The sequence below is a fragment of the Mixophyes fleayi genome, chromosome 5 (genome assembly GCF_038048845.1).
Source record: "Mixophyes fleayi isolate aMixFle1 chromosome 5, aMixFle1.hap1, whole genome shotgun sequence".
NCBI lineage: Eukaryota > Metazoa > Chordata > Amphibia > Anura > Limnodynastidae > Mixophyes > Mixophyes fleayi.
Window position 1 is genome coordinate 270,767,655 of NC_134406.1, and position 26,518 is coordinate 270,794,172.

Sequence of the window (26,518 nt, forward strand, 5' to 3'; positions counted from 1 at the left end):
GCTGCAGGAGAGGCATGTCAAGTATAAAAACCTGTTTGTTTCACTGTAGTGTGACTAATGCTAGACAAGCTGGCCGGTGACTAGAGAGCTGGTCTCTCTTTATTTAGTGTTTAGGAGCACAAGAAACTGTGGAATCTTTATGTTGTTAAGTACTTTTACCATCCTGACATTAAAACAAAGTAAAAAGCAAGAAGTTGTTTGCGTGTGTTTCACCAGAAATGTGCTCTTTCTGCACTATATATTGGGCTGTATTACTCACCATAATCCTCACTCCCGAACCAAAATGAACAGGACAAGTGGGAACAGGTTCCTAGAACTGTTTCACCTTATTGAGGACCTATATCGAGGTACAGAGTACATTTTTTTGGTCTAAGCAAACTACAGCTCACTTTGGTGACCATTTTTTGCTTCACAATTATGGAAGCCCTACCACTTAGGCAAATGAAAAGGGCATCCGGGGTAACAGGGCAGCATACACTTTGTTCTGACGTTTTGGGTTTTATCTCTTTTCCTTTTAAAGTCCTGGTTTTAATACTTATCCCTGCCGTACCAAACACCTATTTTGCCAAATATAAAAAATGTAATGGATATCAGCGCATGTGGGGTGCAGAATTAATACGTTGTCATGATAAATATGTGTCATGTTGGTTATACCACATCTAGGGAACTTCCTAGAACTTCGGAGCGGTGTAGGGAAGAGGGAAGGAGAGAGCGGGGGAGGGGGAGTGGGAAAGGAAGAGAGGGTCCTCATCTGGAATCCATATACGATGTAGCAATATTGTAGAGAATACTACACAAATGTTCCCTATTGTGATCACCATGTATTAATTGTTTAAAGTGTTGTGTTTTTTTAAGTCTTGTTTTATATTGTGTAAAGTCAGAAACAGCAGGAGTTAACCTTCTCCATATATATATATATCTCCAAATAATTGTGTAATTATAGAATTGTGTATTGCAGATACAAAACAGAAAGAAAAGGTTCCCATTTACCTGCTATCTTCACCGCGGTCTGATAGGGGACAGGGGTTCAGACCACAAGATAGAATTGATTAAATCACAAGTTTTACATTTATAACAGGAAGCTGCGGTGACATTAAATACTTTGTTGCAGACTGAAGTTTATGTAACAAGATTCTTTGTAACCTCATCATGTGTGTGATATTTCTATACTATAAAATATTGACACTGGAATAACAATAAGGCTCATACATAGTTGGCCAATCCTGTCAGTAAATGTATTGACAGTCAGTAAAAAGAGATGCATTTTCAACCGTCAGTAAGAAAAAAGTTAATGCCAGTAAACCTGGTCCCCTCGTGACACAACAAAACACATGAAAGTATTATAGGACACCATTGAGCTCTTTACCTACCTCCCCATAGATCACCCTTTCCATTTTGGGCACATTTTTATATTGTATGATAATAACTCTACACAATGCTAACCGTCAGTAAGCTCTTATAAAGTGGTTCGTAAAATAGGTTTTCAAAGGTTGGAGGCCCAGGAAGAAGACACAGGATAATATATCTACTGAGGAAACCATCCTGGTCTGTGCGGATAATAGACATAATAACACAGAACTTTGTACATCACTACAGAACAGCTCGGTGATGATAGAAAAATAATTTATTTCATTTTAAAAAAATCCTCCCCTTTACCTGACAAACAAGGATCTTTCAGTTCATCATTATAAAAGCCTCTGGGGAGTATAATGTGGCAACATCACATGCCGACTAAAACATGAACGATAAACAGCGCATGCTAAATAAATACAGCGTAAACACAGACATTTTACAACGCATTTCAAATGACAAGTTTTGTTTCTTTGGAGAAAGATTATAAAAATAAAAAATTGTTTGGAATCTTGCAAATTATTTTAAGAATTTCCAATTTATAGTTTCATTTTGTGCTTTTAGTGATTTTGCTTTGTACTGCTGCCTGTATCACTATGTGCCACCATTCCAGAGAAAAGATCATACACATGGCTGGTTCCATTATGCCCTCATTTCCTCACTGCAATGGAAGGCTGAATACTGGAAGTGAGGGGAGCACTAACAGGGGGAGTAACTGCTCCCCCCATAGGTCTAAAAACAACATAAAAACCACCTGCCTAATATTGTGTAGGTCCCCCTCATGCCACCAAAACAGCTCTGACCCGTCGAGGCATGGACTCCACAAGACCTCTGAAGGTGTCCTGTGGTATCTGGCACCAAGACGTTAGCAGCAGATCCTGTAAGTTCTGTAAGTTGTGAGGTGGGACCTCCATGGCTCGGACTTGTTTTTCCAACACATCCCACAGATGATCGGATTGAGATCTGGGGAATTTGGAGGCCAAGCCAACACCTCGAACTCTGTCGTGTTCCTCAGACCGTTCCTGAACATTTGTTGCAGTGTGACAGGACGCATTATCCTGCTGAAAGAGGCCACTGACATCAGGGAACACCAGTGCCATGAAGGGGTGTACTTGGTATGCACAATGTTTAGGTAGGTGGTACGTGTCAAAGTAACATCCACATGAATGCCAGGACCCAAGGTTTTCCAGCAGAACATTGCCCAGAGCATCACACTGCCCCCGCCAGTTTGCCTTCTTCCCATAGTGCATCCTGGCGCCTTCTCTTCCCCAGGTAAACAACGAAGACACGCCCGGCCGTCCACTTCACGTAAAGGAAAACGTGATTCATCAGACCAGGCCACCTTCTTCCATCGCTCCATACTTGTCCTAACCTACATAACACTTACAAAACAGATTTAGCAGATTATGGATTAATCCACGGGAAGTTTTTCGTATTGCGATGAACAACAGACGCCGTCCAGTCCTCAGACCCCGCAGTCACCGCGTCTGTCCAGCGGTTTCCTAGTCACAATTTGCTGAGCCGCAAGAAACGCTACAAGGACATGGAAGAGAATCTGCCAGAGGTTGCGGAGTCCGTACAAGTAAACGTTACACAGACAGATCGTTAGGAACAGTCCCGATGCCTTCAGCTTCCGTGCCGGGCAGTAGAAGAGATACAGGTGACACTGAAACACAAAATATTAGCTATAAGAATCCACATATATAAATGTGTAGATGTTGTGTTATAATATCCCTTACTGCATGGTGACTGACCGCTGTACATACATTATACTATAGCAGGCTTAGCTTTGAGGTTGTCGTGTTGCCAAGCTCTTGAAACTCTGAATTTGATTATGGATTCATCGTTTTTCCCAATGGGAGATTTTAGAAGCTAATAGTGTCTGGCATAAACTGAAGCAGCGAACAGGGCAGTTTGTACTTAGAAACATTTAAACCTTAAAAAAAAAAAATTGTATTTACTTAATTGTTCCCAGGTCAAGAGGAAGGATATGCTAAACAACATATTATGTCAGGCCTGGTTAACCTGTGGCCCCCAGGTGTTGAGAAACTACAAGTCCCAGCATGCCCTGATAGCCAGCTGATGGTTATCTACTGGCAAAGCATGCTGGGGCTTGTAGTTTCACAACACCTAGAGAGCCACAGACTGGGCAGGTCTGTGTTATGTGATCTCTCAGGCTATGTGCAGTCTTATAAGTATGTTGCAGCCAAACCTCTTTGTTTTCGGTCATATTTCCATACCTTTGTGTCTATCCACACCTCAAGTTATTGTATGATCACACATAAGTAAGACTGACAGAAGCGCACTGGGGGGAGTGACAGGGATATGACCTCTGCTTGAGATGTGAGTTTGCGTTGTGTCCATAAAGCCTAGAGAAGATATCAGACAAACTCCTGCAACATCATCATTTTCTTGCACTCATGTTTAGACCGTATTACATACACACATTAAGTACTAAAAAATGAGAGGGGTAAAAATGTTTTTAAACCAAATCATTGGTTTTAAAGGATAATGCTTCTTCACATATACTTCTGTCTACCACTCCTATCGAAATGCTCTGGACACTGCAAAACAAACATACTTTCAATCTCTTATCTATGCTCAGGCTTCTAACCCCAAACGCCTTTTCAATACATTTAATCATCTTCTCAATCCTCCCACCCCAAACCCTCCATCTACTATCAGTGCTCAGGATCTTGCTTCCTACTTCAAGGACAAGATTGACAAGATCAGACTAGAAATGGTATCCTCTTCCTCAACAAGCCATCAGCTCAATTCCCTACCTCTACCCTCTGACACCCTCTCTTCATTTGACCCCACAAATGAAGAGGAAATTTCTACTCTCTTCTTATCTTCCTACTCTACCTCCTGTCCTCTTGATCCTATTCCCTCGCAAATTGGTAAATCCCTGTCTTCTGTGCTCATTTCACCTCTAACTCAAATCTGTAATCTCTCGCTCTCTACTGGCATCTTTCCATCACTATAAAAGCATGCAGTGATTACTCCTATTCTAAAAAACCAAAACTCCGACCCAAACTCTCTCTCAAATTACCGTCCCATCTCCCAGCTCCCTTGCCCCTCCAAGCTTCTAGAGAGAATTGCCTACACTCGCCTCACAGGCTTTCTTTCCGCAAACAACCTGTTGGATCCTCTTCAGTCTGGCTTTCGTTCTCAACACTCCACAGAGACTGCGCTGACCAAGGTTGTTAATAATCTGATCACTGCTAAGACTGAACGCCATTACTCTCTCCTAATTCTCCTGGATCTCTCGGCTGCATTTGACACCGTTGACCACTCTCTTCTCATACAAACGCTGCAATCCCTAGGTCTTCAAGACAGAGTTCTATCCTGGTTCTCATCCTACCTTTCTAATCGCTCTTTTACTGTTAATTTCTCTGGAGCCACCTCTGCTCCGCTTCCCCTATCAGTTGGAGTACCACAAGGCTCAGTGCTAGTTCCTCTGCTGTTCTCTATCTATACCGCTTCTCTTGGAAAGCTAATAAGTTCCTTTGGCTTTCAGTATCATCTCTATGCGGATGATACCCAAATCTATCTATCCTCTCCTGATATCTCGACATCTGTGTTGTCCCGTGTAACCGACTGTCTTTCTGCCATTTCATCTTGGATGTCCTCTCGTCAACTCAAACTTAATCTTTCTAAAACAGAGTTAATAATATTCCCACCCACCAACAAGAGCATACCTGACATTTCTATCTCTGTTGATAACATGACCATAAATCCCACCCCACAAGCTCGCTGCCTAGGTGTAATCCTTGATTCACGCCTATCCTTTGTTCCCCACATTGACTCTATATCTAAATCATGTTACATACATCTAAAGAACATTTCCAGAATCCGCACATATCTCACACAAGACACTGCTAAAACCTTAATTCATGCACTAATCATCTCCCGCATTGACTATTGCAATTCCCTCCTTACTGGTCTTCCCAAAAACAGACTCAAACCCCTAAAATCTATTTTGCATGCTGTGGCAAGACTGATTTTCCTTGCAAATCGTTATTCCTCTGTTGAATCACTCTGTATGTCTCTACACTGGCTGCCTGTCTTCTACCGAATCAAATATAAAATACTTTTACTAACATACAAGGCCATCAACAAAGCTGCACCAACATACATCTCCTCTCTTGTCTCAAAATATCTCCCAACTCGGCAACTCCGTTCTGCAAAAGATCTGCGTCTCTCATCCACCCTCATTACATCCTCCCATTCCCGGTTACAGGACTTTTTTCGGGCTGCACCCACTCTATGGAACTCTCTCCCTCGCACAATAAGACTCTCCTCTGGTCTACAAAATTTCAAGCGTTCTCTGAAAACCTACCTATTCAGACAAGCTTATAATATTCCTCAACCACCCTCTTAACCTCACTACCTTTAGCCTGTTACACAATTTCACACAAGACAACTACCCCCGGACCAACATTGTTGTGTGACAGGATCATTTAGCTTATGAGTCACTTTTACCTTTGCAGTCTGGCTGGGCCACGATGCAAAATGTATACTTAACCTCATGTGTCAATCTCCCATTGTCCCATAGATTGTAAGCTTGCGAGCAGGACCTTCTCACCTCTTTGTCTGTTTTACCCAGTTTGTTTATTAGTTTATTACGTTTGTCCCCAATTGTAAAGCGCTACGGAATATGTTGGCGCTATATAAATAAATGATGATGATGATGATGATAATGCTAAATAAACTTTAAAAATGTAGTATAGAGCGGAGTTCACTAAGGAAACATCAATTCCTCTAATCCAGAAGTTCCCCAGCGCCACAATTCAATCTGTCATACAAAAGAATAGCAGAGTTATGCTGTTAGGCTCCTCCCCTGTGAACTCCCCATCTGCATCGTGGGAGGGGCATTGACAACCACTGCCTGTTTGACAAGCGGCAGTAACACAGCAGAGAGCAGAACAGATCCACTGGGGACCTGCCAGATGGGGGAACGCAAAAGAGAACTACAAGTGTGTATTTTATCTTAGTAAACCCCCCATAAAATATTAAATGCAAAATTTTGAGTGGAACCCTGTATAGAATTAAATGAGGAAGAAGGGAAACAAAGTTACATCTATACTCCAGTCTCATAATGATATTAGAAAGACAGTTTCACTATGTACCTGAAATCAATATACTGAAACACCACTAAACACAAGATCATATATATTTTATTCAACCCACTGTCCGAAATTACCAGCCCTCCCCCTCTCTCAACGCAGCGAGGAGCCCTGCAAGGGAACCACGAATACCCTATAGTCACAGGGAGGGAGCCCATCTTTCGGACGAAATTGCCATTCCAACTTTCATACCAGAAGGGCGTCATTTAGTTAAATCTTCCCAACTGGCTTTCTGCCCCATCCCTTTGCTGAAAGCAGCTATAAATAGTGTGACAAGAGAATGACCTTCTCCATCTGGTTTCGATTTGTACAGAGAAATAAAGGTTTGTAAAGATTGGTGAATTAAAGCACAAGAACATCACCAGTAATATCCCTGTAAGTGTGTAAGGGAATTACTGGCAGGCTATGCTTTGCTATTTGAGACTTTTGTTCCATACGAGCACCCTTTTAGAATGTGGGCACAACCAGTAAGAGCTGTCCTCTGTTTGTATTAGAGGATATACTCCATGACACTTCATGTTTTCACAAACCTGCAGTGGAACGTCAGAGTAAGCCTATATAGTATATATATCCTGATACTCTTTGGCGTCTGTTGTCCTTTGACGTACCTGTAATATGTTTGCAGTAAAGGCTGTGAGAAAAGCCAACACTCTTCCTGCATTTTCATATCCGTCCTATAAACAGAAGAAATAAAATAGCCTGTAAGTCCCTTGTATGTACTCACTCAGGTCATATCCAGCTGAGGAGCAGAAGCAGCCATCTTGTGGGCGTAGTCATATTGATTTTGTGATACATCTTGTTCATACCTCATTGGGGGCTATTAATATGCCTTATTTGCCACCGAAAACTGTAATTTGCTTTATTGTCTTTTCTAAACATATGAAGTTTGTGTGATTGTTCTATTCATCGAACACTGTTCAACCCTACATATGTCACCTAAATACGCTGTCGGCAGCCATATTGGGGGCTGGGCTGATGGTCACGAGAACGTAGCCTATTAACTCGCTACCTCGTGATCATATGGCCATAAAGCATCCCTGTGATGTCACTAGTTCCCAGGCTGTAATCCCACAAAATGGCTGAACCAAAGTTTGAAAATCACCAACATGGCTGCCAGTAACTGTAAAACACAAAATAACCGATACTACAGAAAGTCTGTGAAAATATAGGGTTGGGAGCTCCATGCTGAGATACCCAGAGGTTTAGGCCATTAATCCTGAGAATGTGCCAAAAATGGCTGTTCTGAATCAGTTGCTATAGCTACACTCAGCTCGTTCCCTGAGAAACCAAACACAGAGTCCTTTCATGACCTTCACTCACTGTCTGTTACGCTCGGCCCCCAGGGGCCCGATTCCTCTTACAATGAACAGGAGGTGTCAGTTTGTTTAAAATGCTGTTGAAAGTCTGTAGAAAGTTTATTTTGTGGTTGTTGAAACATATTTTAATATTTTCTGTGGACAAATACAGATTAGTAGCAGATTTTGTAGTAAATGACACCTCTGATGTATCGTACTGTATTGTGAAGTTAGATAATCATTTGTTCAAAAGCCACAAAACCTGCAATATCCTGGGAACAGTATGAAGAGAAAAATGGCTGAACAGAGTGTGTCAGAATGGCGGCATTATTTTCCTCAGAACATGTTGTATAAGTACTTTGCAGTTAACAATAATGGCAGATAGACTAAAGAACGACCAAAGAAGAGCAGCCATTTCGTAAGCTGTCCCAATACTAACGAGACGTTTTCAGTTATTGCAGCTTAAAAGTGAATAGTTATCATCTGCACTATTTTAAAACGTTTGGTATAAATGGTGCAGTGCAAATGTTTAATGCACAGTAAGGTAAGAAACCCAAGTTGTAGATGTTAGATGCAGTGTGACAGGAGACTCACATCACTGCGATGTGCTGCTGGGGGACCCTGCTCCTTCCCCTATATAACTCTCAGTCTGTGGCTTCCTGCTGCCTCCATTCCTCTCCTCACATCATGTCACTGCCCCTGTCACATGCAGCCCTGTCCTCACTAACACATCACTCATCTCCTGATATACTCTGTGCTACTGGGGGACCCTGCTTCTTCCACTATATAACTCTCAATCTGTGGCTTCCTGCTGCCTCCATTCCCCTCCTCACATCATGTCACTGCCCCTGTCACATGCAGCCCTGTCCTCACTAAGACATCACTCATCTCCTGATATACTCTGTGCTGCTGGGGACCCTGCTCCTTCCACTATATAACTCTCAGTCTGTGGCTTCCTGCTGCCTCCATTCCCCTCCTCACATCATGTCACTGCCCCTGTCACATGCAGCTCTGTCCTCACTAACACATCACTCATCTTCTGATATACTCTGTGCTGCTGGGGGAACCTGCTCCTCCCACTATATAACTCTCAGCCTGTGGCTTCCTGCTGCCTCCATTCCCCTCCTCACATCATGTCACTGCCCCTGTCACATGCAGCTCTGTCCTCACTAACACATCACTCATCTTCTGATATACTCTGTGCTGCTGGGGGACCCTGCTCCTTCCACTATATAACTCTCAGTCTGAGTCGATACGTAAGGTGCAGTAGTAAGATCAGGGGACAGATATGATTGTGTTTAAAACACAATCAGAGCAGCCGGGCAGCACATTGTCACTGCCGAGCGGACCTGCACATATTGTGCAGCAGCCGCCGGCAGCCTTGAAGTCAAAAAGGGGGCGGGGCCTAAATCCCCCCCCCCTTAATCGCCCCGGGTAGGATACTTTTCTAGATCCGCCCCTGTGTGGAAGTTTATAGATATCTATATGTATATAATTATATATTCTATATTTGGCTCCCTCTAGTGTACAAATCTTAGTACTGCAAGTGTTGTCAGTGTCCCTATACAAGGAAATGATCTACAAACTTTCAGTAACACAATGGTTAAATAATAAACCTGTCAAAAACAATGTGATCACTACAGGATACCCAGTAAACGAGGTAAGAAGATGTAATAAGAGGACCGCTGATCAACGCCATCGTCTTAGGTAATCTTCTAGCGGCACTAACGGGGCCCTATAAGATCTGCAGTTATAAACCCGCTTGGCCACAGGGGGCAAACAGTTGGATATTTTCCAATTGAGCCACTGTGGACGTATAGCCCACTGGTCCTGTGGCATTATTGATGGATCCACATGACACTGCTCATAAACATTAATACACTCAGTAAGTATTCTAATAGTATACTTGATGGGCACAGGGGTCTCTAAAGTATTCTAATTATGACTGGCCGGAGTTTCTGAAGTATTGGTACCTTTTGTTCATTGTTCTGTATGGTTTCACCCTGTATAGTCTACTGTTAGTACTGTGTGCGGCGCTGCGGATACCTTGTGGCGCCTAACAAATAAATGATAATAATAATAATAATAATAATAATAATAATAATAATAATAATAATAATAATAATAGCAGATAGGATACGTCGGCAGAGGACGGAGGTTACCTGGAAGGAATTCTCGGCCAGGTGGACTCCGCGGATGAGGCTCAGGGCGCTGCACATAATGCTTAGCGTCAGGGAGAGGATTCCCAGCGCGCTCACAGGGGCCAATCTGCAATTTGGTGCTACGGACAAGTAAAAGACAAGTCTCAAAACAAAAACAAAAAAAAACAAAAAAAACACTTCTTCCGCTCTCTCTCCCGTTCCAGGTCTCAGACACAGAAAGTCCTACACCCCACACAGAAGTCACCTGATTGCAGTAGAAGTAACAATAACATTTATTAACCATCAGCCGTAAATACGGTCAACCTCTCGGCCACCACTTGTGTCAATAAGCAGGTAGGTAAAAACAATACTAGCCAGTGTGCTACCTATGTCATGTCACATTGAAGACCACCAGCGCACAGAAAGAGGCGCTTATGCTCGTAGCAAGCAATTAGATTTCATCAGTTTTCCAAGTGCAAACTAGAAAATAAAAGCTAATGTCTGACTGGTTACTAAAAGTAACAGTATATTTTATCTGTGCACCAGATTTCATAAATGTCCCCGATTCTGGTGCTGGTTCTAGTATATATTCGTTCCTCGCCTTTGCGCCAAGTCACTCTCCGGTTTAACTCATCTTATCTATTTAATTAACCTTAATAGCACCGGAGTCCTGGAGGACAAAAACTTGAATTACTATTACAATAACTTGGGGGCATGGCCTAGTACAGTGTTGGCTAACCTGTGACATTCCAGGTGTTTGTGAAACTACAAGTCCCAGCATGCTTTGCCAATATACAGCAGCTTATTGCTGGAAGGGTATGCTGGGACTTGTAGTTTCACAACACCTGGAGTGTCACAGATTAGCCAACACTGGCCTAGGAGCAGGGGATATGTGTGACATCATTGTGGGTGGGGCATGTTGTCACTGGGGGAGTGGTCAAGTCCAGTAAAGACCAAATACTTGATGGGTACCAGGGGTCTCGGGCACAACCCCTTGCAGAGAGGAATAACAAAACCATGTTTAGCGTATAAATTCCCCTGTTCGAGACACAATTCAGTACAAACCAATCTGGATACAGCTCCTTTACATTGTTTTGTTAGGGAGTGAGTGGAATATCTGCATACAGTATAATATAACTATTATAGTCACGTACACACAGAGGATGCAGATATTTGGTGGGTTGAAACATTATTCAGCCGATCCATTCACCAGGAACTAGCGATATCTATCACAAGGTCCAGAATTTCTAGTGAACCGATTGGCTGAAAAATGCTTCAACCCCCTGTACGCGACGGGTCCCCCTTATAATAACACGCAGGACACCAACGATGAGACAATATTTTACCCGAGTGCACTTGTGTGGTTGTGTGCCCGTTTGCGATGCCATTTGCTTCCGCTACATCTTCCAGCTTCACAAAGACCGGAGGGGGGCAGGGATCCAGGCGGACCGGGGGTCTGTCCACGAAATTAAAGTTGTGTTTCACGCGCTGAATAACACTGTCTGTATAGAAGACACAGGGCGGACAAAAGAGATTTTGATAACAATTTTCTTTAAAGAACATGTTAATGTGTATGATAGATAGGTATATACTATACCGGCGGTTCCCAAAGGGGTGCCGCGGCGCTGTCACTGGGGTGGTGTGGGCCAGGCAAAAGAGGGTCCCAGCGCCGCGCGGATTGGTAAGTTTCTGTTTGCTTTCTTTTTTTTTTTGCCTGGTGCGGGGCAGAGGGAAGTGGACAGAGGGCAGAGGAGGAGGGGGACAGAGGGCAGAGGAGGAGGGGGACAGAGGGCAGAGGAGGAGGGGGACAGAGGGCAGAGGAGGAGGACAGAGAGCAGAGGAGGAGGACAGAGAGCATAAGAGGAGGACAGATGGCAGACCAAGAGGACAGAGAGCAGAGGAGGAGGGCAGAGGAGGGGGACAGAGGGCAGACCAGGAGGACAGAGGAGGGGGACAGAGGGTAGAGGAGGGGGGCAGAGAGCAGAGGAGGGGGGAAGAAGGCAGAGGAGGAGGACAGATTGCAGAGGAGGAGGGCAGAGGAGGGGGAGAGAGGGCAGAGGGCAGAGGAGGGGGAGAGAGGGCAGAGGAGGGGGGTCGGCGTGAGAGATGGCAGAGGAGGGGGCCAGCGTGACAGAGGGCAGAGGAGGGGGCCAGCGTGACAGAGGGCAGAGGAGGGGGCCAGCGTGACAGAGGGGGCAACGTGAGAGAGGGCAGTGTGTCTGGATGCAGAGGGGGCAGTGTGCCTGGTTGCAGAGGGAGTAGTGTGCCTGGTTGCAGAGGGGGCAGTGTGCCTGGATGCAGAGGGGCATTTTTGCATACAACTAAATAAGTATTTCTGTCGTGACCTAAATACTTATTACAACTTTTTGACCCAACTACCTCTAAAACAGGACTGTTCAGTAATTATTTTGGAGGGGTGTCTTGAAAAAATTTGGAGACTCTAAGGGTGCCGCGAACTGCAAAAGTTTGGGAACCACTGTACTATACTGTATTATATGTGTGTGTGTGTGTGTGTATACTATACTGTATTATATGTGTGTGTGTATGTGTGTGTGTGTATACTATACTGTTTTATATGTGTGTGTGTGTGTGTGTGTGTGTGTGTATGTGTGTGTGTGTACACTATACTGTATATCAGCGTTACTGTGTTACCAAACAAAATAAAAGTCTTTATGCTTCACTAACTAGAGTTGCCAACTGTCAAGGCCACTTTCTGCCCCATTCCCTTGGTGAAAGCAGACACTCGTTATAATGTGCGCTCTGGAATAGGCAAAGGAGGATCGTACACAGCAGCCGGACTGCATTTAAACAGATTTGTGGATTATTAGAAACAGGGGATCTGATTCATTAAGGAATGCAAATGCCGATATGTGAAGTATTTCGCGTTAAACTGCACCGCACATGCCCAGAAATGGTCCATACACTAGTGAACGCAGCAACGTTCAATTCGTTTTCTAATGCAAATTACAGTTCCAAAAGCCTACGATTTCATGGGCGGAATGGGGAGAGCAATGGGCGTACGCACTTAGTCAAGGTACAGTAAATACATCCCAACCTTCAGCGCACACAGCAGCTTCTGATTCAACTCTGGGCGTCTCTAAGGAACGTGATTTTCTGCCATATCACTTGCACCAGCTACAGGTCAGGTGTAAGTGCTGATTACTAGTGATGACTAGTGATTACTTTGTTTTGTCATTAATCATCATCATTTATATAGCGCCAACATATTTCGTAGCGCTTTACAATTAGGGACAAACATAGTAAACTAATAAACAAACTGGGTAAAACAGACAAAGAGGTGAGAAGGCTGCTCGCAAGCTTATAATCTATGGGACAATGGGAGTTTGCCATATGAGGTTAAGTCTACATTTTGAATTTCGGCCCAGCCAGACTGCAAAGGTAAAAGTGACTCATAAACTAAATGATCCTGTCACACAACAATGTTGGTCAGGGGGTAGTTGTCTTGTGTGAATTTGTGTAACGGGTTATAGGGTAAGGTAGTGAGGTTAAGAGGGTGGTTGAGGAATATTATAAGCTTGTCTGAAGAGATGGGTTTTCAGAGAATGCTTGAAAGTTAATTAATAACCATTATTAACAGGTGACAATCACTGAAAACATTTTTTTGCCTTACAAGTAATATTACATGTACAGCAATGATTTGTGTAAGTCAATACGGCAGGTTCAGAACAGGCCGAGCGCACCTAGACGTTTTTCAGATCAGCTTGTAGTTGAACACGGGCGTATGCCTGAATTTCATGCATTTATTAAACAAAATAAATAAATAAAAATCAGGCCCAATGAGCGACATGATTATATATTTTGTCTCTGTCTGGATCAACACAATTATAATTTATGAGGGAATGAATATCATGGCCCTGTGTCCTTCTTCAACCTCACTATGTGTCCAGTAAAATACATCCTCATACTTGGGGACTAGTGATGTCACTCCTGTACAATATAACACATATATAATGAGCAGTGATGTCACTTGTGTCCTATGACTCACTGAGAAAGTGTTTCCGTGACGGATGTATAACGGTCAGTGTAGATAAGACACAGGTAAGTCATAATAATGAATAATATATTCTCTACTGTATAAATAATAAAGGATATCAGAAATCTCCAGAGTTCAGTTACTTCTACAGTCACAGAAGTTCTCGGGGTTTATGATATTCTATATTCACACGGGATACAATACTTTCATAATTTCTACTATTTGTGCCTGTAGGTACCGCCCCCAGGGCCTGATTATCCAATAGGCTCACTAGGCAGCAGCATAGGGCGCCAGGCATTTTTTTTTTTTTTTGGGGGGGGGGGGGGGTGCAAGCTGCGGAAGGTGCAAAACTGTGATGGGGAGATTTATAAACTGAAATTTATTTTAAAAAATAAGATAATAGTTGTTCTCCAAAGTAAATAAACATGAGCGCAAAATGCAGTAAGGTTTTAATCTTGACATATTCCCACTGTAAAGGCCGAAGACGAGGACTTATCCTTGGGCGGCCGTATGAGTATTAGCGAATAAGAGACAAGGATGGCGACAGCCGCGGGTGAGACAGCCCATCAGTAGCGCTCGGTCCTTCTCCATTCTGCTGTACGGTTCTGAATTTAATAAAATTACATGAGTGATAAAGAACTCGGTGACTCTTTTAAGAAGCCAAGTGGAGGGAGAGGTTAAAAAAAAAACACTGGAAACATAATTACTGGCGCGAGTGGGGAATGGAAGTTGGACTTTAAAGGAAGGACAAGTTAGTTTTTACATTCCATATATGAGCCTGGTGTGACAGACGAGGCCGTTGCCATGTGTGCATCAGCCTAGGGGGGTGTGAACCGTTAATCAGGCCCTGACCGCTCCCCTCTGTCGCTGGAACGTGGACAATCCTGCTTGGAGCACTCTCGTTTATAAATATGTCGGCACGAGTTAGCTAAACAAACTGAACCAGGTTTCACATGTCCCCATCTCTCTGAGAACGTCGCTATTAGTTTGTGCCGCTGCGGTTTTCAGCAAACACCACAGGTCACTTGAGAATTACGCAGTAAACAGTTTCCGAAAGGTTGGCTAGAAGTTTCATAGGTTTATTCTACATAAATTAAATCTAAAAATGATGTTAAAAATGTCTGATTAAATGACACTGTATTTATTAATTATTATTTATTTTTTTTAAATCCATCATCTTTAGTCCTTAAAAAGTAGTATTTATAGTCTGTTCTATTCAGGAAGTATTATTCCTTTCACGTAGAGCGCGGATTCAGCCAGAAATATTTTTTAAACAAATGACTACGTTAAATGATCCACGCTTATTAGTTATGGTGATATAACTTTATACAGTTAGATTACAATGGACAATCATGAAGACGGGTTAAGGTGAAATCTCCAACCGCACAGTCTATTTCTACAAAGCAAGAGAGCAAACCTGTCAGTCACTCTGTGTCTGCTCTCAGAGGAGCTCCTCCCTCCTGACACCACAGCCTGCAGCAGAGGAGCGACAGAGACTTCATCTACTTCATGTGCATTATTCAGCTCAGTAATACGGTGGATGCTGGTTTTACTCGCTCTCGAAAGCTCTGGTCCAGGACACGGACCTCTGCCGCATCTATTCTAGGGATGGAGGTGAAAGAGCGGATGGTAGATTCAATACAATAAGGAACTTACCAAACTCCAGGAAGGCATAAGGTCTGGAAGCCAGAGCAATAGCGGGGCTGTTGTAGGATGAGGAGAACTCCCAGATCAGCTCCTCCAGGAAGCAGAAAGCCGCCGCGGACGGATACCCGCTGGCACATACCGTCAGCGAGGAAATGTCACCTGACGAGCGGAAACTGCGGAGACAGGAGACGAGGGCCGTAATGAGACAATATGTATACAGCACACGTACAGTGATGGAGGACAGAGCCTAGAACAGGTCCTTTAATAATTCCTGTGATTGAAAGGACTTTATATTACAATGCTGACAAAAAAGTTGTTACAATATCCCAACACCAAGAGATACATTGTACTATCCCTGAGCAACAACCGAAGATCACATCATACAACTGTACCAAGCTCTACACTACATACACATGGGTTACCGGTCACCACCACGTCCATGTTCTGTGTGAGCTGCTGTGTGTCAGTATTACAGGACTTATCAGGGACCCTCCCCCCATGTGACGTTCAGTAGGACCCTACAAGATCCCTGGGCGCACACTGCGAGTTTATGGTGGGTTTGAAAAGTGGAGATGTTGCCTATAGCAACCAATCAGATTCTAGTTATCATTTATTTATTACATTCTTCAAAATGACAGCTAGAATCTGATTGGTTGCTATAGGCAACATCTCCACTTTTCAAACCCGCCGGAAACTCTCAGCTTGATACATTTTTTCCTTCAAGTCAGTTGTTTAAGCGGCTCCTGAGTGGACTCCGGTTCTGTCCTTAAGGAGCTTCAATAATTTATATGCAGAGCTTGTACTTAAATTTCTGCCCAGCTCTACCTAACAGCGCTCAAGTCTCACGGCTATCGGTGCTGTTAACCATCGGGTAAAGGGCCCCGATCCACTGGAAGAGCACACACCAGGAGACCAGGCTATCCAGCAGGGGTGGCACAGATGTGGAAAAAGAGAAAGAAAATCATGTGCTAAATACAGATGGTTTTAGGTTGGACTTGCAATGTGTCTGGCAAAAATCATTTTGCAATGTCTGAAACTTTACAGCATAGCTGCCGATTCTCCCGCAACATCTGGGAGACTACGAATTATTGCGACACCTCCTGGTAGGTCACCACCATAGTGGGCAGGGATGTACCGCAATGACACAAATCTCATTACCACCCATCGCCCCGCCCACTTGATAAAGCAGGTGGCGGCATTAAGTCACGCCCACCTCTTCCTTTATAAAGCCCAGTCATTGGTTTCTTTCTTATCCTATATAATGATTTTATATATAAATACATTTCATCAGCAGTTCTGCAGCCGCTCTGCCTCCCTACATAAGATAGATTATGCCCTAAAGTGTTTACACATAATAGTATTTTTTTTTTCCACTTGGGCTCACATTAATTTTCATTGTATTTTCCTACAAATGAAAAAAAAAAACTGTTTTAAGGGTCAAAAAAATTAAATACATAAAAATCTATGAAGAGTAATGGCACAGCGTCCTCTTGTGGTGGTCATAGAGAACAGCTGGACACTTCAGTGGCTCAGTAAAGAGAGAATTTCGTCCCTTATAGAGGAGAAACGGGTCTTACTGTATGCTGAGGTCGCAGGCTCGGACGGTGCCCCTTGCCGGTCGTTGGGACAGGTTCAGGGATAACCTCTTCACCCATCTCTTGCACTCCAGCAGCTGCTTGTTCGGGTGGAAATCTGTGGAGGCCGAGAGCGGGAGGCCGTCCTGTAGCCTCACGACGCAGGCGTAGAGGATCATGGGGATTTGCCGCTGCTTGACTCATGAAGTTTACATCTGCACATAATATATATTCAGCTCTGTAAGAGGCATCAACTTACTGGGGAAAGACACATATTACAGGAGTGATTGTCATTACTAAGGGGGTAGTTATTCTAACGTCCCCGCACGCTGTGAAGAAACATTTGGCAGCTTTCTAAAACTGTGGTCACCCTGTAACAAAGTAAATTTGAGGATAATTTTAATTAATGGACAATTTTATCTGAAATTATTATATCCACTATTATAACAATTATATCCAGTGTGATTTGTGCTATGAAATGTAATGCAACACTGAAGAAATTTAACTGAAAGAGGAAAACCCAAAGTTTTAGAACCCCCCTGTATCTCAAATGAACCCCCCCAATATACCGCACCCCCCATATCATCACGTTGCAAGTGGAAGATATCTATCCTGTCCCTCTATTCACCTCCACAAGAGATTACTTTCCAATCCCCCATATTAGTTTTTTCTTGGAGAGCTCCCACGGCACCCAAATTTCAGTACTTACAGTCAGGACCACTATCCACACGGGGGGGGGGGGCGGGAGTTCCCCAGTGGAAGGAAGACTTATCCCTCCAATGGTCTGTACCAAGCCTGTACCTATGAAGGAAAGTAGATATGTTTTTTTTACACACTCGCTTTCTACAATGATTATTATATCATACTCTTATTGCTGTCATTTTATTATATTTATATATCGCCAGCATATTCCATGGTGTTTTACAATTGGTTTATGTTGTAAAAGAACTAAATGATTTGAACCATTTATCACCTTATGGTGTTTTATAGATACATATACACCTATAATACATGTATTTTGTTTGCATCACTTAAGTCATAATTATTAATGACAAGGTTTTTGCATTTTTTGTTTAAATATTAAAATAGATTATTAACTTTTATACATTCGTAGGAGAGCGGTTAGACCCCCAAGTCTGTATTTTTTCCTTCTTGTGACTTTCCCTGCATCAAGAGTCTAAATAACGTCGGCAGCACAGTGGCTCAGTGTTTAGCACTTCTGCCTCACATCACTTGGGTCATGAGTTCAATTCCCAACCATGGCCTTATCTGTGTGGAGTTTGCATGTTCTCCCCGTGTTTGCGTGGGTTTCCTCCGGGTGCTCTGGTTGTCTCCCACACTCCAAAAACATACTAATAGGTTAATTGGCTGCTATCAAAATTGACCCCAGTCTGTTGGTGTGTGTGAGTGTGTGTGTGTGTGTTAGGGCATTTAGACTGTAAGCTCCAATGGGGCAGGGACTGATGTGAATGAGTTCTCTGTACAGCGCTGAGGAATCAGTGGCGCTATATAAATAAATGGTGATAATAACGTTATTTTAATTATACATTCTCTGGCACCTGTGTGTGCTGGCTTTCAAATGATCCACTTACGAGGTGGCGTGGCGCTGGGCCTTGTGTTTAAATCCAACCAGGGTGCCAGCTGGGTGTAGTTTGCGGAGGAAGGATGTAGTGTTCGCTCTTACAACTCAGCGCAGTTTTCTCCTCTGTATAGAAGTAAAAAAAAAATACATTCTCACATTACTCAGTGTAACGATGTCTCAATCAACAATTGTTAAATATAGTTTGAATCTTTACAAGTATGGTGAATAATAACACTGTCTGTAATATACAATGTCCGTAGCCTGTAAGCTCCGTAGTGCTGTCTGATGTAAGACCCCTATTAGTGGCCATAGCGGGGATTCAATTGCCAGCAAAGTGACGTGTGGACATCGCGCCGGGCACATTGGCAGCAATTACGGTAAAAATCTCTGCTCATTTTCCCCTCTCACCTCTACAGGGTTTTACAGAAATCTCCGCCACAAAGTGTCACACGAACATTCCGGAGACTCTTCGGGGCGTATTCAATTGTTAGCGTTAACGCTAACAAACGAGCGCTCGAAAAATCTTAGCGTTAATACAGTAATTACTCGCGGAATTTCAGCTCGCTGCTCCCTGAGCTGCGAGCTGAAATTCCGCGAGTAAACTACCGTATTAACGCTTTTCGCGCGCAATATTACCGTATAAACGGTAATATTTTTCGAGCACTCGTTTTTCAGCGTTAACGCTCACAATTGAATGCGCCCCTTCACGTCTAATTGGATTTCCCCCTGTAAAAGTACATGACATAGGGCAAGAAACAGCGAAACTGCTCACATACCCCAGATATCGGTCGCTCATCCATGATGCCTCTTGTTCATAACACTGCAGTTATTGTACTTCCTCCTAGCAAGAAGAAGTTTGATCTAGTCCCAGCCAACAAGGATGTGTCTAGCAGTGTATTCATGTGTAACGCTGCTGTCTATGAAGCTACATCCGTTTTATGTTTAGGATTTGTGCTACAAATGCCCCATTCATTTTATTTTTATTTTATTTTATACAAACCACAATAAAGAGGATTTAAATTTGTTAACAAATAAAAACATACGGTCTCTGACACTAGTGCCCTTTGCATCACGGTGGCTCAGTGGTTAGCACTTCTGCCTTACAGCACTGGGGTCACGAGTTCAATTCCCGACCATGGCCTTATCTGTGTGGAGTTTGTATGTTCTCCCCGTGTTTACGTGGGTTTCCTCCGGGTGCTCCGGTTTCCTCCCACACTCCAAAAACATACTGGTAGGTTAATTGGCTGCTATCAAAATTGACCCTAGTCTGTCTGTGTCTGTGTGTTAGGGAATTTAGACTGTAAGCTCCAATGGGGCAGGGACTGATGTGAGCGAGTTCTCTGTACAGCGCTGCGGAATTAGTGGCGCTATATAAATAAATGATGATGATGACGATGAAGATCTGCATCAAGAATGCCCTGGTGGCAGACGGGTAGAGCCACAATCAATGTTGTCATTTGTCAGCCAGCTCCTAGAGACAGCATTGATTGAGCAGAGACACTACCTGCCCAGACAGTGAGTCATACAAGGCTAGACTAGAGTTACATACACTGTATATACACAACAAGACATGCAAAAAGGAATATTGTAAAATAAATATTCTTGAATACACCCATACAATTATATGAAATATGCACAGTCAATCCAGAAAGCACCTATCGGTTTCAGAGGTGAATTCGCAATTAGCCAATCAGAAGCATTAGCTTGTGCTGGGGATCGTCATAAGGATGTATATGCCCCAGCCCCAAAGTTGGTACAAATAAAACGTCCATAAAAGGTGTATTTGCATCTGTGTTCAGGTGCATCGATTTGCAAGTCCATGAACACGTCCTGATTGTATAATATATACACAGGGCAGTCAGGGACAGTTATATACACAATATACACACACACACACACACACAGGGCAGTCAGGGACAGTTATATACACAATATACACAAACACACACACACACAGGGCAGTCAGGGACAGTTATATACACAATATACACACACACACACAGGGCAGTCAGGGACAGTTATATACACAATATCAGGGCCGTAACTAGGGATGTGTGACAGGGGCAATCGCCCAGGGGACAACGCTGAAGGGGGGCACAATTTAGGAATAGTTTAGGTTCATTTGGTTAAAATTGAGGGCTAGGAAGGCGGCATTTCTCTTTCTCGCCCCAGGTGCTAGAATTCTAAGTTACGGCTCTGCACAATAAACACACGCAGGGCAGTAGGGGACAGTTATATACACACACAATGTATACACACATGGTACTCAGTAACAGATATACACACAATATACACACACACACACACACAGGGCAGTCAGGGACAGATCTATACACAATATACACACACAGAGAGCAGTCAGGGACAGATATATACACAATATACACACACGGCAGTCAGGGACAGATGTACACAATGTACACACACACACAGAGCAGTCACGGACAGATATATACACACAATATATATTCAGAGTACTCAGGGACAGGTGGATACAATGTATACACACACACACACACGACAGTCTGGGACAGATGTACACAATGTATACACACAGGGCAGTCAGGGACAGTTATATACACACACAATGTATACACACAGGGTACTCAGTAAAAGATATACACACAATATACACACAGTCAGGGACAGATCTATACACAATGCACACACACACACAGGGCTGTCATGGACAGATATATCATATATACACAATATACACACACAGAGAGCAGTCAGGGACAGATGTACACAATGTATACACACACGGCAGTCAGGGACAGATCTATACACACACACACACACACACGGCAGTCAGGGTCAGATCTATACACAATGTATACACACACACAGAGCAGTCAGGGAATGATGCACACACAATGTATATTCAGAGTACTCAGGGACAGATGTACACAATGTATACACACACGGCAGTCAGGGACAGATCTATACACACACACACAGGGCAGTCAGGGACAGATATATACAGACAATATACACACACAGGGCAGTCAGGGACAGATATATACACACAATGTATATCCACAGTACTCAGGGACAGGTGGATACAATGTATCGCCAGAGACTGGATACAATGTTGCAGCCTGTATGACGTCAGCGGGGTCCCCACTACCTGTCAGTGCGGGAGTTCCAGCTGGATCCTGATGGGGCAGCTGCAGTCAGATCACTGACACTCGGGGCCTACAGGCTCTCACTGAGCATGCGCAGCTCGCAGGGGCTGCTCTTAAATGAGCAATACCACCTAGTCTTTGCTTAAAGGGGCAATACCCTGCTGTCACCATGCAGTAGAAGAATAAAACACATTGCTACTAGGAAAGCCCAGAATACCATAACATCAGGGCTCTTATGTCATGGATTCTGATATGTAGCAGGGTTTACTGATTGGGATATACATTATTAATCAGATGGATGTGCACAGAGCCCTCTGCAAATATCATCATAAATTGCCCAATACTCAATAATTAAATAATAGACATTATATTATATGTCCCTGCTTTATAAGAAACAGTGTTATATCAAAATTATACTATATTGCCAAAAAAAACAACAGTGGAGAAAATACACATGAACTGTAAATGAATACAAAGGACATTAACGTAATTGGCAGCGCAGATGTACTACTTCCATTCATGGGGACATAGTATAGCCAAATACATTCATATAAAAACCATAATATTAAAATGTTATCAAAGAAAAACTCTTAGGGGTATATTCAATTGATGGCGGGATCGCCGAAAATCCAGCGCTCAAAAAATATTACGGTAAAAATATTAACGGTAATATCTCGCTGGATTTCAGCTCGCAGCTCCCTGAGCCGCGAGCTGAAATCCAGTGAGTAAATTACCGTATTAACGGTTTTCCCGCGCAGGATTACCGTAATAACGGTAATATTTTTTGAGCGATCCCGCTATCAATTGAAAATGCCCCTTAAAATATTACCTACTGTCAAATGGACTATTGTGTAAATATCAATAGAAGAACAAAGTGATAAGCTCATAGTATGGGACTAGTTACAAATATACAGCTGCCACTAATACCAAAATAATGGGTCCTGCAACGGTTTCCGCAGTCCATCAACGCTCTGTCGTCCAGGAGACTGAAATAAGAAGTTTCTCAAGTTAGGATCCTTAATGAATCAGGCCCAAAGTTTGGGCACCTCTGACTTATGCATTCTACTCAAATCTGGGTTTTTGGGGGGGATGGAGTTGGAATAAGCTTTTAAGCCTAAATGAATATTCACAGTTTCATAGAGTAATGAGTAGAGCTCCGTGAGTAAGTCCAACCAGTTATAAATTTTATTGAATTTGCTCAGTTCGATGGCTGTGAACCTATCAGCTTTACAATCGTTCCATCTGGTTCAAATGCCGCCCATCCATTCTGTCCTCGAACAGCAAACCTTGTACTTTCATTGGTGGTCTGCAGTTTGCAATTCCTAAAGACTTTAAAACAAGTTATAAAATTTCACAGGTTTGAACTCTAGGGGCCTATTTAAGAACATGCAGTGATAGCGGTATTCTTTTTTTTTTTATTCGCAGCTATAAATAAAAACTTATTGCCACAATTTACCAGTTATCTCGTCAATGCAGCTGAGTGGACCAGAGCGGTAAGGGTTAACGTACCGATTTGCTGGTTCAGTCCCAGGGAACGTGCTTAGCGAAACTGAAAGACAAGACCTGGCCTTTCAGTTTCATGTAGTAAAGAAAGGTAGGGATGTGCACCGGCCACTTTTGGTGTCTCGTGTTTTGTGTTTTGGATTCGGATTTGCTTGAGGTTTTGGGTTTGGATTTGTTTCGCAAACCACCTGACGAAAGGTTTTGGTTCGGATTTAAGGTTTTGCATTCGGATTTATTTTGAAAAAAACATAAAAAGTGTTAAAATCAAGTTTTTTGGTTTATTTTCACTCCTACGCTATTATTAACCTCAATAACATTCAATAACAATCATTTCCACTAATTCCCAGTCTATTCTGCAGAATCAGTGAACTTTGTAATATTGCAGTACCAATGGACTTATACTGCAGGATTGTTTTTGGATATTTTTTTTTAATTTCTTTTTTTTATAATTATTATTTTTTATTTTTTTTTATAACTTTTTTTAAAATTTCTCGTGCTGTGCTGTGTCCTTCTAAGGGCATTGTTATTAACCCAGCACAGCACAGCACAGCACGAGATATAGCAGGACAGAGGACCACCTAACACAACCTCCCTCTACCCTGATCAATGCCCGAGTGAAGATGGCGGCGGCTAGCGGGGAATTTATAGGATCCGAGTATCGCGAGGACCGACAGCGGGATTATGACTCAGAGCCTCGGTTTCAGTTTTGCAATTGGCGGGAATACCCGGATCTGTCTCGGATCCGGCTCGGATCGGCAACGTTCGGGTGGGCTCGGATTTCAGATATCCGAGCCCGCTCATCTCTAAAAAAAAGTAAAATGTAAATGAAATGCGATGCTTGTTAACCAAACTTCTCTCCGGTGACACCTGGTGAATCTTTGTGAAATCCAGCAGCTATTTTTAGGGACTTGCGCCCATTTGTAGAGGTTAGAACTTAGCTTAGTGCAACAAGATGACAGTATCTGCAGGAATTATATATCTGGAGTTGGGCGGATTAGTGTGTCCTCTGCGGAATGGAGACTAGGGGATATATTTACTAAACTGGGGCTTTGAAAAAAGTGGAGATGTTGCCTATATCAACCAATCGGATTCCAGATATGATTACTATGTACAAATACATTAAGGGTCAATACAGAGAACTTTCATGGGAACTTTTTACCCCAAGGACTGTACACAGGACACGCGGTCACCCCCTAAGGTTAGAGGAGAGGAAATTTCACAACCAGCAAAGGAAGGGGTTCTTTACAGTAAGGGCAGTCAAGATATGGAATTCATTGCCAGGGAAGGTTGTGATGGCAGATTCAATAGATATGTTGAAGAAAGGGTTAGACAATTTTTTTGCGGAAAAGTGTATCCAGGGATACGACCATTAATTAAAATGAAGGATAGTAGTGGATATAGGGTAAAAATAGGACTGTAATATTGGGTCTGGGGGGATTTTCACAATTGAAACAGATTGGCGGCTGCTTACTCTGGATCAATTTCAAATATAAGTGCAGGATCGCAGGAGATCCAAAATAGGTTGAACTTGATGGACTGGTGTCTTTTTTCAACCTCATCAACTATGTTACCATGTTATTATGTATATATTTTGTAGAATGTACTAAATAAATGATAACTACTATCTGATTGGTTGCTATAGGCAGCATCTTCACTTTTTCAAACCTGCAGCTTAGTAAATATACCCCCAGGTGCAGGAAATTGTCTCTTACCACTCATACATGGATACAGAAGATTTCATGTGCCAGGTTATGACGCACCAGAAACTGGAAATTGTGTATTTGTGAAGTTGCGGATTCTTCGGAACACACAGAACAGCCTTAATGTTCCTTTTCCTCTGAGGCGGATTTTTTTTGCAACAACCAATCAGCAAACGTTCTTACTGCTGCCCCTGAATGCTCACAGTTAATGTTATAACAACTTTACAATGTACAAATATGACACATGTAATTAGATGTAATTGGGATTACAATGAGCAGTATTTTACAAAACAAAAAAAATTGTTTTCATTAATTGGAGTCCAAACGTGATAGTAGGGAGCACTTGGAAACAGACATCAAGTAGAACAATCTGTGGAGATGATAGGACTGGAATTAGTAGTCACAAAACTCCACCCTTTACCTAGAAATACGAGTGATACATAGGTGTTACATAAAAAGTAATTGTAATTTTTTTTTTAATAGATCATCATTATTAGTACAAAATGTTGATTACAATTAGCTTTCCAGAGTAATGTGTCTGGAATCACACACCCCTGAACATCTATTCTGCAGACCAGAGGTTCCCCCCTCCCCCCTGTCCCCTGACTCTCCTACGGATTGGGTATTTAATATGGTCTGCAGGCTCCAGGCTGACAAATAGCAGCTAGTAGATGCTGGATCAGAGTATTCAGCATTAATGACACACAGGGAGCCGGGGACTTACCTGTAATGATTTTCAGATAGTTGCCTGCACCACAGAATCCTCCACCTGCAGACTGACGACTGAATGTCAGGACTGAGCAGGAACAGGAGTGAGGTTATTCCCAATGTACAATAATATATCAGTCTTACACAACTCAGCCTCCTATGTACACAGTCTAAAGTTTACACAGAAGTCAAAGAATGCGCTGATCAGATGACATTGGAGAGCTGTGATTACAAAATACAGGAGGACTTATTTTTTTAATTTTTTTTTATTGGTCTTGACATGAAAGGTTACCGCTGGCAACAGCGCTGCTGTATACAAAGTATCACGGTGATACACAGTGAGGCGGGGCCGTTATGATGCAAATTGTTGGGGGGAAAAGAAATAGCTAATGGGCAGCCTAGCGGTTTGCAGCTCTCTGGGAGCGTGACCACGCCCCATCATGTCTTGGCCATGCCCCCTTTCCCACTGCCGGGGACAAACATGTTGGGAGGCATGTAATGCCCTGAGTTGTCAGGCGGAATTTTGGGCCTGGCATAGCAACTTCTTGGAGCCTCTTCTATAGCTGCTGAAGGGGGCGAGGCCACACCAGTTTGGTGCATCCTCCCACTACACAGGCAGGTGAGGGCCCCCATGCAGGCCCTGGTACTTCGTATCTGCCCCCCACCCCTCTGGGCCCCTGACTTTGCCCCAGCCGCTGACATGGAGGGGCAGCAGATAGCAGCTTCTCACCTGTGAGGCTGGTGGTAGCTGCTGGATCTCCTCACCT

The 26,518-nt window shown here is 43.1% G+C and overlaps 1 protein-coding gene across 5 annotated transcripts; it reads right to left on the minus strand.

Moving 5' to 3' along the window:
* Positions 1-1,609: 1,609 nt before the first annotated feature.
* On the minus strand, positions 1,610-25,906 carry SEC22C (SEC22 homolog C, vesicle trafficking protein). Of its 5 annotated transcripts, XM_075214125.1 has the most exons (10): positions 23,297-23,529; positions 22,768-22,826; positions 18,723-18,835; positions 17,840-17,931; positions 17,134-17,345; positions 15,566-15,729; positions 11,262-11,417; positions 9,937-10,055; positions 7,088-7,153; positions 1,610-3,016 (listed from the first exon to the last, which is right to left on the minus strand). In XM_075214125.1, exons 5-10 carry the CDS (start codon positions 17,307-17,309, stop codon positions 2,816-2,818), a joined length of 882 nt encoding a protein of 293 aa, XP_075070226.1. In that variant the 5' UTR covers positions 17,310-17,345; positions 17,840-17,931; positions 18,723-18,835; positions 22,768-22,826; positions 23,297-23,529; the 3' UTR covers positions 1,610-2,815. The 5 variants fall into 5 exon arrangements, with proteins under 5 accessions (XP_075070226.1, XP_075070224.1, XP_075070223.1 ...); XM_075214123.1 differs by lacking the exons at positions 22,768-22,826; positions 23,297-23,529 and adding an exon at positions 25,768-25,906; XM_075214122.1 differs by lacking the exons at positions 22,768-22,826; positions 23,297-23,529 and adding an exon at positions 21,843-21,948.
* Positions 25,907-26,518: the final 612 nt, after the last annotated feature.

What these genes read in the sequence shown, in the direction of transcription:
- SEC22C (XM_075214123.1), bottom strand. Translation starts at nt 17,309, where the DNA reads ATGATCCTCTACGCCTGCGTCGTGAGGCTACAGGACGGCCTCCCGCTC. An exon ending in GCCTGCGACCTCAGCATACA is followed by an intron (nt 15,730 to 17,133) that starts GTAAGACCCGTT and finishes CTGTCTCCGCAG; the next exon opens with TTTCCGCTCGTCAGGTGACA. An exon ending in TTATGCCTTCCTGGAGTTTG is followed by an intron (nt 11,418 to 15,565) that starts GTAAGTTCCTTA and finishes TCTTCTATACAG; the next exon opens with ACAGTGTTATTCAGCGCGTG.